We start from the raw sequence: 11,765 nt of genomic DNA, 5'->3' as shown, positions 1-11,765 counted from the left end.
TATTTCCTCCTTTTCAGAGGGGGAACCTCTTTCTTGTAGCCATTCCAGCATAACTGTATCCCCTCTTCTCAGCTCACTCCCTCTATAGTTTCTCTCTGTTTTGTATGTCAGCATCACCTTTGGTAGCAGAGCTATTTTACAAAGTTTAAGATTGCCGCAGACCTCCTCAGGCACTTGGCAAAAGCTTCCACTGCCTTCCCTGACAGTGAAGGGGACAGGTACCACATGCAGCCTCATCAGCATCTCTGTTTAATTCACACCCTTTCTCAAAGTCATTTAAAAGAGCTAATGTCCCAACTCTATAGGGAAGCAACAAGTTAGAATTGGTGTCATCTCAAGAGAAAAATAACCAGAGTCTGTGCTCACTTAGCAAGTCAGGGTGCTGCTGGCTTGCTCTTTTCATTGTGAGCTCATCATATGTCTGGATATATATGTGCTGATAGTTTGGGCAAGCCCAGATATATATGCCAATGCTCCCTAACCAGACACATTCAGAACCTCAGTAGTCAACTCCCAGCACTCCTGGGTCCCCAGACTCCAGACAGTCAAGCCTAATTTTTCGGTGTAGTCACCCTGTAGCCACAAGCTACAGCGTATATGCACTAGGGCTGTGTGAGGCTTTGGACAGAGCTTTGGATCCAGAGAAGATTCAGATGCTTCGGGGTCTGAAGCGGCAGATCCGGGTCGAAGCACTGGCCTCATTAGGCTTCACGAAGCGATTTGGAGCTGTCTCGGAGCCGTCTCGGAAATCCAGCCATAGGGTATAATGGGGAAACAATAAAATACCTATAACTTTGTTGTTTTTTGTCCAATTTAGATGACATTTTTAGGGGTGGTAGACTCTGCAGGTAGGATGAATCCTTCCAAGTTTCAAGAAGAGCAGTGCAGGGGTTTTGGGGCAACTGTACCTCAAATTCTTGAAAGCAAAACTCATGTCACGTCTATGTCTTACAACATGGGGGTGAAAACTGCAGGGCTGGTAGCTCTTACTGAGGCCACAAAGCCTGCCAAGTTTCAAGAAGATCGGTGCAGGGGGTTGGGGGGAACTGCCCCTCAAACTGCAGACAAGAAAAACTGGTGCCATGGGTGCTTGTGGGACTGACTGTGTCTGTCTTGGGACAGGGAGGGGAGACTGCTGCTGCAGGCCTGGCTGCTAAGCTGCTGGGTTCCCCCTTACCAATCAATCCATGATTCTCTCAGGGACCAGGGCCTCAGGGCCCAGCTCAATACACAGGACCTAGCTACTACATAACGACTTAACGAGCATCAATTAGCACCTACAAACCCAGGCTAAGGAGAGGAAAGAATCAAAGCAGACAATCAACTAACCCAAGACACAGACAGTCTTGGCACAGTTTTGTCTGTCAGCAGCTAGGGATGCAGGGCCCCAGACCTGCCTGCACCGATCTCCTCCAGCTGGCAGGCGTCGTGGCCACAGCAGGGGCCACCATCCCTGCAGCTGTCACCCCGCTGCGCCTTAGCGCGCACAGTATCACCCATGGCATGAGTTTTGCTTGACCACAGCTTGAGGTGCAGTTCCCACCAAGCCCCTGCACCGATCTCCTTGAAACTTGGCAGGCTTTGTGGACACAGTACGAGCTACCAGTCCTGCAGTTTTCACCCCCCCCACCCCCCAACCCCATTGTAACACATAGACATGACAGGAGTTTGGCTTTCAAGAATTTGGGGTACAGTTCCTCCCAAACCCTTGCACTGATCTTCTTGAAACGTGGCAGGTTTCATGCTCTCAGGAGAGGCTACCATCCCTGCAAGGTTCATCCAAATCAGACAAAAAACAACAAAGTTATAGATATTTCATTGATTCCCCATTATACCCTATGGCCAGATCTCCGAGGTGGCTCCGATGCTTTGGCTGGATGGAGGCGGGAACCCAGTCGGAGTTCCAGATCGGATCGCGGCCATCCGAAGCGGCCAGATCTGAAGCCGGATCAGATTGCTGCTGACTCACACAGGCCTAATAAGCATAGGAAATCCTCCAGTAGCAGTCCTACAATTCCCTGTTCCTGCTTTCTGCCCCTCCCATCCCTCTCTCTTCTTCCCAGAACATAATTTCTTTGCTATTAATCCCTTAATTTCCTCACAGACTATCCTAGAGCAATCAGTATAGCCCAAAGTAATGCTAGTCTGCCCATGCTCACCCAATACACTACTTGCTGGCCTGAAAAGCACAGCCCAATTTTGCAAACACCTTGAAGGTGCACAGTCAGGCCTGTGATTTCTGTTCAGATATTAACATCTAGCACTGCAACATGATTTTGAAGGGGTTTGGTGCCCGATTACATCAGCAAAAGCGCCTAAGGCAATGATGGCATCCTGGAGTACCGTGAGTTTCTTTCAAGGGTGTTGTAGGGTGCTACACAAAGGTAGCACTGTTCGGTGTACAAGAATGATTCACAAGATAAACCCAGTGATTTCAACTAGGTATCCATAATGTTAAAAACATTCTGACCTGTTGTGGTCTATATGATTTATTTGCAACAGAAAAATGGCTCTATTATTTTCCCATACTCAAAAAAGAATGAAAACTAAAAGCCAGTATTTTCCAAGAGGTGCCTTAAAAAGGTTGAGCACCATTCCTGCAAACACTGTTATTAATATATAGATGCATATCCTTGATTAGAACAAAAGCTAGAGCATGCATATCATGGTGTAGCAACAGCCTGGACTGGAAAGGCAACATTTGGACATGATAAATTAAAATGTCTATGCTGCTGCATTTTGTGTGTTGCACTACCAAAGGTCAGAAACCTATTTGGAAAAGAGGTAAGAGAAGATATAGACTGTGTCAGACTAAGGGAGGGAAGCAATCAGCATTTTTCTTCCTGATATGAATACGGTTTGAAAGATTGGCAGGCGTGGCTGTAGTTGGTTAGTAGGGTGTGGTAGACGCTGGGTTGTGGGATAGATAAAGCATTCGTGTTTTGCTTAAGTCTTGGAATCCATGCAACTAAATTGCTGATGAAGCTGGTCTTTTCTTTCCCACAACCACTGCCTAGAATGGGGCATTCAGAAGAGCTAGAGGTAGAAACTTTTAGAAGGTGCTACATCATTCCAGAGGTACACTGGAGAGTATGTGTGTGTGTGTGTGTGTGTGGTAGCAGCAAAGCCCTGTGACTAAGTGAACATGGAGACTCATTTTCCTTCCCCCCCACGAAGGAGTCTCTGCCAGGCAGATTTAGAGGTGTTGGAACGGTAGCAGATTAGGGAAAATTTGCCAAGTAGATAGATGGCTGTTCTGAGTCAGAGAGAAATATAAAGAACTTGGGCTTTGCTGCTGAAGGCTAATTTCCCTCTCTTAAAACCACCCACTTCAGAGAAGGAAATTGTCCAACTTCTCTACTTCAACAGCACTGCAGTGACTGAGATAGCAGTCAGATACCTGTTTGGGGAATCAGGAACAGGAAAGGTGACTGTCCTGCAGGCACTGGAAGGGATAACACTATTTGGCAGATGGGCACAGCAGTTTTCTCCTCCATTCAAAGCACACTGCATTTGTGACCCAGATCTGGAGGCCAGCTTCTAGAGCCCTTTGGTGTCCCACAGCAGGGTTAGTGGGATGTGTTACACTGCACTTCTCAGCATCTCCCAAGTCCACCCATCATGGGTTGCAGGCATGGTGGGACATGGAAAACTACAGTTCCCAGAATTCCTAGGTGCCCATTTTCAGAGAGACCCTCACTCACCTGACAGCTAAAGTTTTTTACATATTACTTTGCCTCTTCAAAGTGCTGTATAGCAAGTACACTCATAAAAATTAGAGAAGGGCTGTAAGCAAAAACCGTGATCCTAATGCCCTCTGAATGATAGCAGTGGTTCAGATTGTGGATCTCACTTTTGCTTCTTGTGCCATTCACCAAGAACAGTAGATACGGCATTCATCCAGCATCTATCTTCCCAAAAGATCCCATAGCATTTAAGAAGCTGTGTATGTACAGCACCACTGAAATGCGGCCACCTCTGGGGTGCAGGCCACCTCAGGAACTACAGGTCCCAGAATCCTCCAGTGTCCAATACCTGCCTTGGTTTCTTTAGCTTAGGAGCAGGGGAGGGACAGAGAGAGACAGAGAGAGGGAGAGATGAGGATGGAAGGAAGGGAGGAAATGCAACGGGCAGAAAGGGTTTCTTATGCCTGGGAAACTCACCAGCCTCCCCCTGCCACCAGCAGCAGGGGCAAGTGGGTACGGCTGAATGTTGGGGGCACCATCTTCCTAACCACGAGGCAGACCCTGTGCCGGGAACAGAAATCATTCCTGTGCCGCTTGTGCCAGGGGGAGGAGCTGCAGTCGGACCAGGTAAGCATCAGGCTGGCACCTGCCCTGAGGGGTAGCTTTCTGCCTGGCATCGTGTGTGCGTGCATGCGGTTGTGTTCTGCCTTCTTCTTGTACCCATCTGGGAAGAAAGGGACCCCTGAGGGAGAGACAAAGCTCTGCACAGGCTGGGCTGGGAGGCACGAGGAAAAGAGGAGAGAGGGAAAGGAGCACACGGGCAGAGAAAGGTTCGGTGCAGGAATAGGAGAGAAAGGGATGGAGCCAGGCTGATGGCAGGGAGGGCACAGCATCTCTGCGGCTGCAGAGGGGCAGATGTAATTTGATGGAGAGACCTTCATCCCTCCCTGGATCCCCTGGTTTTCTCTTTTTAGTGCCATGCAGCTGTCTTAACATGTGGCATAACACCTGTCTTCTGCACCAGAACTACCAGCAACTCCAGAGAGGCTCTGTTTTCTTGTGCTGTCACTACTCCACCTGAAGTGCCCTAGCTTTGAGCCACTGCTTGGCTCAGACTTTAAGCTGAAGCCTGACAGGAGAAATAGCTTTGCCGAGTACAGCCAAAATTAAGAGCTTCCCATCCTCCTTGCCTTCATGCGACTGTCAAGGTAGGAGCCATGCTGAGTGGAGAGTCCCCGACTTTTTATTTTTGATTCTTGCTGTTACTGACAGGGAAATGTAGTAAAGCTCCCAGAAAGCCTTATCAATCAGAAGGGAGAGTTTGGAGGGGTGGCAGCTTCAGGCCTGAAATGTCAGGAAGCCCATCAGCTCAAATCTGTGCAGGAGTTTCCTAGATCCTTTCAGTTTATCAGAGGGAGAAAAAGTAAGAGTATTGTCTCTTTTGCTGCGGGGCTGAGCTTAGGATAGTGAGACCTTTACAATCAAGGTCCCGCTTGCTCTGTATGAAAGTTAAAAATCCTGGGTACTGTTTTGACCCAGCATGCTTTGCCAAGCAAAGTATGATAACATAGTAGTTAAGGCATCTTGCTGTGAACCTGAAGCTGTGTGTTTGAGCCTCATGCTGGACTTGTGCTGGAATCTGTTCCTGTTGAACCAGCTGTAAATATGTACTTGTTCGTTTAGGCAGGAGAACCAGAAGCAGCTGAACATAATGTCCCTCTGTTGGCTGCAGAAACTGGAGTGCTTTAACTGTGTTGGCCTGATGGGCTGCTTGGCTTTGATGCTGACTTTGCCAAAGTACCTGAGCTTGTGTATTTGTAGCACTGTTGTCTGCAGCATTTACCAGCAGCCCTTCACTCAGATGTGGCTGTTTTTCTATATGGTACTGTATGCCTATGTGATTCGGAAGGATTTAAGAGGCCTAATGCTTATGGTTTTCTTCATCTCAAATCTCTTAAAGAAGGGAGGTAGCATCATCTTCATCTTTCATAGGGAAGCTGAGGCACAGAGAGATTGTGGTAAATGTCCCAAGATTGCATAGCCAAGAGAACTGAACCCAGCTCCATTGCCATGTCTTTACTACTACTCAAAAGAGCCATAGAAATATCATATATTGTTACTAAAATTATTATGTTATTACAGTTCATTGCATGGTGTTGTCAGGGATGGGGACAAGTTTCCCTTGTACATTTTTCCTATGTTGGCTTGTCTCTGTGGTTAGGATGAGACTGGTGCCTACCTCATAGACCGGGACCCCACATACTTTGGACCTATCCTGAATTTTCTCCGTCATGGCAAGCTGGTACTGGATAAAGATATGGCTGAAGAGGGTGAGTCTTAGAAACCCCAAACTTCCTTCTTAACACCTCTCCCTGCTGCTGGAAGTGGGTTACATTACATGCTCTTTGCCCTAATTCCCTGACCTCATTCCATTCTGCTGTCTTGAAAATGGGTCAGTTTTCATTTGATACACTGAATAAGTGCTTGGGAGGGAGTGCCCACTAGGATGGTGAGGGAAGCCCAGTTTGAGTCCAACCCTTGAACAAGCTGGTGTCCCCATCACTGCTCCGCTGGTTGAATGGGCTGTTGCAGTTACTGGGGATCAGAAGAGATGGGAAAGGAGCAACAAGGTCACTGTGGTCAAAGGGATAGTAAGTTCCCTGCTGAATTATCAAATAGGATGCAGGTGGCCTTCTCCAATGCAACCTGACAGGGTTTGAGCCCTGTTTGGCTGAGACTGCTTTGTCACTCAGTCCCTTCTCACCCTTCCACTTTTTCCACTAGGAAGGTAGGAGGATGAAAAGCTCTGAGTGGGTTAAAGTGGGAAGGGTGAGGTCAGACAAATCTCACTTGCCTGCCATGTCTGCATACTGACCAGGGAATCTGTGAAGGTTGTTTTTGAGACATCATTGCCCCTTGTGGACCCATTAGGTACCATGCCCCCCACCTACCCTCTCCCACAGGCCTGTTAGCAACATGATCACGTGTGTCTCAGGAGAGGGGCCAGATGCAAACACAGTAGCTTAAAGTGAAACACAAATCTTTGTTGATCTGCTTTGAGGTAAAGCACAATTCAGTTCTGAGATCAGCAAGACAAAGGTCACTGAAGGACAGGGACCAGATGGGAAAACTCAAATTCCTGTAGTCCTAGGACAATGACAAGAAGTGAAATCAGGTCTCACTCTTGAGCATATAGAACTCTGCAGAAGAGAAACTGAGAGTGTATTCAGTGGCCGCTGAATGAAGCCCTCAGGACAGTAACCAAGGGCCAAAGTGAAGCCCTCAGAAAGGTAGCCAGGGGCTTATAATCAACCTCCTCAGTCAGTAAATCAGAGGGAGCAGGTTGTGTACCCCATAATGAGAGCCTTTCTCTCCCTGGGAAAGTGAGCAGTGGGCCTGGGTTCAGAGCTCATTGAACAGTGCCCCCTTTCTGGAATCACAGCCAGGATAGGGGGGTATTCCCAGAGTGTGGTGGTGGATGGGTCAGTATTGACCTGGAAGCATGTAGGCAGTGGGGCCTGCAGGGCTCGGTCCTTGGACCTGTACTCTTCAATGTCTTCATTGGTGACTTGGATGTGGGTGTGAAGTGTACTCTGTCCAAGTTTGCAGATGATACTGAATTGTGGAGTGAAGTGAACACACTGGAGGGTAGGGAATGATTGCAGGTGGACCTGGACAGGTTGGAAAAGTGGGCAGAACACAATAGGATGCAGTACAAGGACAAATGCAGAGAGCTGCACTTGGGGCGTAAAAATATCCAGCACACTTCTTGGCTGGGGAATGACCCTCTCAGCAGCACAGAAGCAGAAAGGGATCTTGGAGTCCTAGTGGATTCCAAGATGAACATGAATCATCAATGTGATGAAATCATCAGCAAAGCTAACTGCACTTTATTATGCATTAGCAAGATGCATGACAAACAGATCCAAAGAGGTGACACTTCCCCTCTATGTGGCGTTGGTCAGACCGCACTTGGAGTACTGCGTCCAGTTTTGGGTGCTGTACTTTAAGAAAGATGTGGATAACTCGAGAGGGTACAGAGGTGGGCCACTCATACGCTTAAGGGTTTGCAGGCCAAGTGCCATGAGGAGAGGCTAAGGGAACTGGATCTCTTCAGCCTCCGCAGAAGAAGGCTGAGAAGTGATCTTGTGGCCATCTACAAATTCATTAGGGGGGCGCAGAAAGGGATTGCAGATGCTCTGTTCACCAGGGCGCTTCTTGGGATAACAAAAAACAATGGTCGTAAACTGACAGAGAGCAGATTTAAGCTGGACATCAGGAAGAACTTCTTCACGGTAAGGGTGGCCAGAATTTGGAACAGGCTTTCAAGGAAGGTGGTGCTCTTCTGTACCTTGAAGGTCTTTAAGAGAGAGTTGGATAGGCAACTGGCTGGGGTCATCTGACCCCAGCACTCTTTCCTGCCCAGGGCAGGGGGTCAGACTCGATGATTTGTTGAGGTCCCTTCCAACCCTAGCATCTATGAATCTAGGAATGGTAACCAGGGAGCTGGGGTTCAGTTCAGGCCACTACCTCTTCCCATGGTCCAGTAATCAGGGCAGTCTGAATTCAATACCAGGTGTAGGAGTTTCCAAACAGCCCAAACCTCTTCATGTACGAGGAGTTCCTGGTCAATGGATCTGAATTCTTGGAGATGCCAAATGGGACTGAGAAACAGAGAAAATAAGCCAATAAGAAAGTACAGCAGCTCATCCACGTGCCTTTTGTGCTCTCTGTGCCTTTATTTCTAGGGGTTCTGGAAGAAGCCGAGTTCTATAACATTGGCCCTTTAATCAGAATAATCAAGGACAGACTGGAGGAGAAGGACTACACAGTAACACAGGTATGGGGAGAGAAGGAGACAGAAGGTGGAGCTGAGGAAGAAAGAAGAACCAGGAACAGTAAGGAGGGCAAATGGGAGAGATGCTCGAATCATGCAGTAGAAACACAGGGATGACTCCACTGAGTAGAGTCAACAAGCTAAATTCCATGTTCTGAAATTTCCCCTGAACAAGATCTCCACTTAATTACAATAACTCAGTCCTGTTTTCTTACCCCAGAGGTGGCACTGGATGTGGCATTTATTTTATCTGTGAAGATCTTATATCATCAGCCTTCAGTCAGAGCACTAACCGTAAGGGCTTGTTCAATGTATGAAAGGGCTAGTGTGTTGAAGGTATAATGTCTGCTGGGCCCCTGTCTGTTCAGAAAGTAGTCAGCTCATTCCCTTTAGTGTGCTGCCACTGTGGGAGGCAGGAGGAGATCAGTGAGGAATCACTGAGGTGTTAGCATGAGGGAAGGCAGAAGGATATATGGGGGGAGTCACTAAAGTGTCATCATGGCATTAGGCAGAGGGGTAGCTGTGGAGAGGAAATCACTGATCCTGACTTCTCCACCTCTCAACCTGCTCACCTCTTTCAAGCTCTCCTTTAATACTTTCTGCTTCTTAATAAATACTACTACTACTACTACTACTACTATTACTACTACTACTAACACTAACAACAACAGTCCTGCAAATAACAACAACAATAATAAATAATGGTGGTAACATGCATTACAGTGTCACCAAGACTTTCATATTGACATTGGGGTCCTACTTTAGTAGGTATTATACAAACACAGGGACAGTCCCTGCCCCAAAGGATATATAATCCAAGTAGACAAGAGAAAGGGTGAGAGAATGGCTGGATTATCATCTTCCTTTTGCAGGCTGGAAACTGGGACACAGACAGATTAGGTGCTTTGCCCACAATTACACAGGCATCCTGTGGCAGATACACTGCTGCTCCTTGCCAGTAATATCACCCTACCCTCTTTTCTTTGAATAGTTGTCCTGTGCCTTATCTTGTGCTGCTTTTTGCCTTACATGACTTAGGCTGTAAACCCCCATGGGATGGGGAATGTGCTGACTGCCTGTAAGTGGGCATCTATGGCACTATATAGGTGACTTTCATTAATGTTAGTAACAATTGCAGATTTCCCATATCAAAGAGTGTGGTCTGTGCTGAGTGCTGGATTCTCCCCTGCATTGTGTGCATTTAAAACAGGTGCTTTTCTGCTGCATCTGCAGTCTGCTCCTTCCCTACCATAGAAACCACTCTTCTTTTCTGTCCTTATTCCAGGCCCTCCAAGGACTAGGCAGTATGAAGTTGAGCCACAGGTCTTTCTCTTCTTATTAGCCACAATGGTGTTAGTTTTTGTTCCAGTATGGTGTCGTCTTAAGGCCAGAGAACCATTTTGCTTTATTTTCTGATGGAACATCTGCCTCACAGGAAGGATCTGTCAGCAACATGCTTTTAATAAACCCTTTACTTTGCTCCCAGGTTCCACCAAAACATGTGTACCGGGTGCTGCAATGCCAGGAAGAAGAGCTCACTCAGATGGTTTCCACCATGTCAGATGGCTGGCGTTTTGAGCAGGTATGGGCAGAATATGTGTGGCCTAGGTAGGAGTATACTGTTAGCAAAGAGAAGGGAAACAAGCCATAACCCCAAGGTGCCAGAATGCACACTCCCTTCCAGGGGTAGTGTTCACTCACCTGAAACAACCTGGGATGCTGTCAGGGAGTGTCCCTCTCCCTGTCACCTCTTCAGTGGGAGTTGGGAGGACCCTGTGCTTATGAGGATAAAGTTCTCTGCATTTCAGCAGGTTCCATTCCCAGTTCTTCATGTCCTAGCCTCTGTTTTGTTCCCAGCTGCTGGGACTTATTAGCGGGATTCATACATAGAGTTTTGACTCAGTGCTGCCTGAAGGCTTTCCCCCAGAGAACAGTGGCCATATAGCAATGAACGTGTGTAATCTTCCCTTCCTTTTTCTTTCCAGCTGGTGAATATTGGTTCAACCTATAACTATGGGAATGAGGACCAGACAGAGTTTTTGTGCGTGGTCTCCAAAGAGCTGTACAATTCTCCTAATGGCCTGAGCTCTGAGCCCAGCCGCAAAGTCAAGGTGAGACTAACTTTTACGTCACCCTCCCTGTTAATGGCTTATCTTCATTACCGTAAGAGCCTCTTCTCTCTCTTTCCTCTATCAACTTCAGCTGTGAGTTAACCAGGTGGTGAAATGTCATGGCCAGTCCCTTTTTCAAGGTCATGAAGTGCCATCATCTGCTACCAAATGGGACCTTGTATATGTGGTAAATCACTGTAATGAGGTACCTGCGACCTTCTCATGCCTATTTGATATCCCTTCTCATTGTGCCCATAGTGAGTGTGTTGCTCTCCTCAGTCCCGCAAGCATGTGAATCCTCAGAATGCTTTGCAGCAGGCATCTGTTTCCTGACCAAGTCTACAAGCTTTTTTATGCAGAAGGAGGAATGTTTCCTCCAATGAGTTCCAATATGTGGAAATAGGAGGAAGTTCCCTATTCACCTTCTGGCAGGAGAGGGAGGGGAGAAACTCCCTGCGGGGCACTTGCTCGGTAGGCAGTAGACCATAGGAAGAACCAAGTTCTCTCAGTACCTGACAACCATCCGCATTTGTATGTGGGATAGATCCTGTGCTCTGGAGATCAGTGAATTCCCCCCTGCCCCCAACTACCTCCAAAGATCTCTAAGCTGTTTAGAGAAATTCTCTCTTGGGCCCAAGTATGACCACTACATTAAGGCCTGGTGCTTGAGCAAAAATCACCATGGCTCATCTTGCAAGTGTCTCCGCTCTTTCTTCCCTTTGTACTGCATGCTGGGACGCAGAGCACAGAGGAGGATCCAGAGGAGGAAGAGCAGGAGGAGGAGGCAGAGGCAGAGGCAGAAGCAGAGGAGAAAGGTGCAGCAAATCCCTGAGGAAAATGATAATAATAAATACCCGAGCATAAAGCCGTCCATTCCCTTCTGGTGAGAGTCTGCACAGCTAGCGTCAGGGAAGCACTAGGGAAGGGGCTGGGGGAATCACTGCAGGGAGCAGGAGGCACACTGGGGCTGAGGGTTCAGTGGGAGCTCTGTTACCCTGGCTGCTGCTTTCTGTTTAACTTAATTTTTTATTTTTATTTGCAGCACATTCATCTACTCAGGATTCCACTAATTCTTTCTCCCTGCGGACTCCCTCTCCTCCTGCTCCCTTCCGCTGCTCTCGTCCTGCCCAT

The 11,765-nt window shown here is 47.7% G+C and overlaps 1 protein-coding gene across 3 annotated transcripts in view; it reads left to right on the top strand.

The window, feature by feature from the left end:
- The first annotated feature begins 4,063 nt into the window (after positions 1-4,063).
- KCTD17 (potassium channel tetramerization domain containing 17) overlaps positions 4,064-11,765 on the top strand; it is a 9,674-nt gene continuing 1,972 nt past the window's right edge. Inside the window, exons 1-7 of one of the 3 annotated variants that reach the window (XR_002090926.2) lie at positions 4,066-4,313; positions 5,908-6,016; positions 8,435-8,526; positions 10,010-10,105; positions 10,509-10,634; positions 11,377-11,517; positions 11,677-11,765. The exon at positions 11,677-11,765 is cut by the window's right edge and continues 1,972 nt beyond it. Coding sequence is in view for 2 of the 3 variants with exons in the window: in XM_019489722.2 (XP_019345267.1) it covers positions 4,098-4,313; positions 5,908-6,016; positions 8,435-8,526; positions 10,010-10,105; positions 10,509-10,736 (741 nt within the window). In the remaining variant the exon portion in view is untranslated. Of the gene's footprint in view, positions 4,314-5,907; positions 6,017-8,434; positions 8,527-10,009; positions 10,106-10,508 lie in introns of all 3 variants that reach the window. The other 2 variants (XM_014606421.3, XM_019489722.2) reach the window with 2 other exon arrangements.

This window comes from Alligator mississippiensis, chromosome 4, assembly GCF_030867095.1.
Source record: "Alligator mississippiensis isolate rAllMis1 chromosome 4, rAllMis1, whole genome shotgun sequence".
Classification (NCBI taxonomy): Eukaryota; Metazoa; Chordata; order Crocodylia; family Alligatoridae; genus Alligator; species Alligator mississippiensis.
This window is presented reverse-complemented; position numbering and strand designations above follow the sequence as displayed.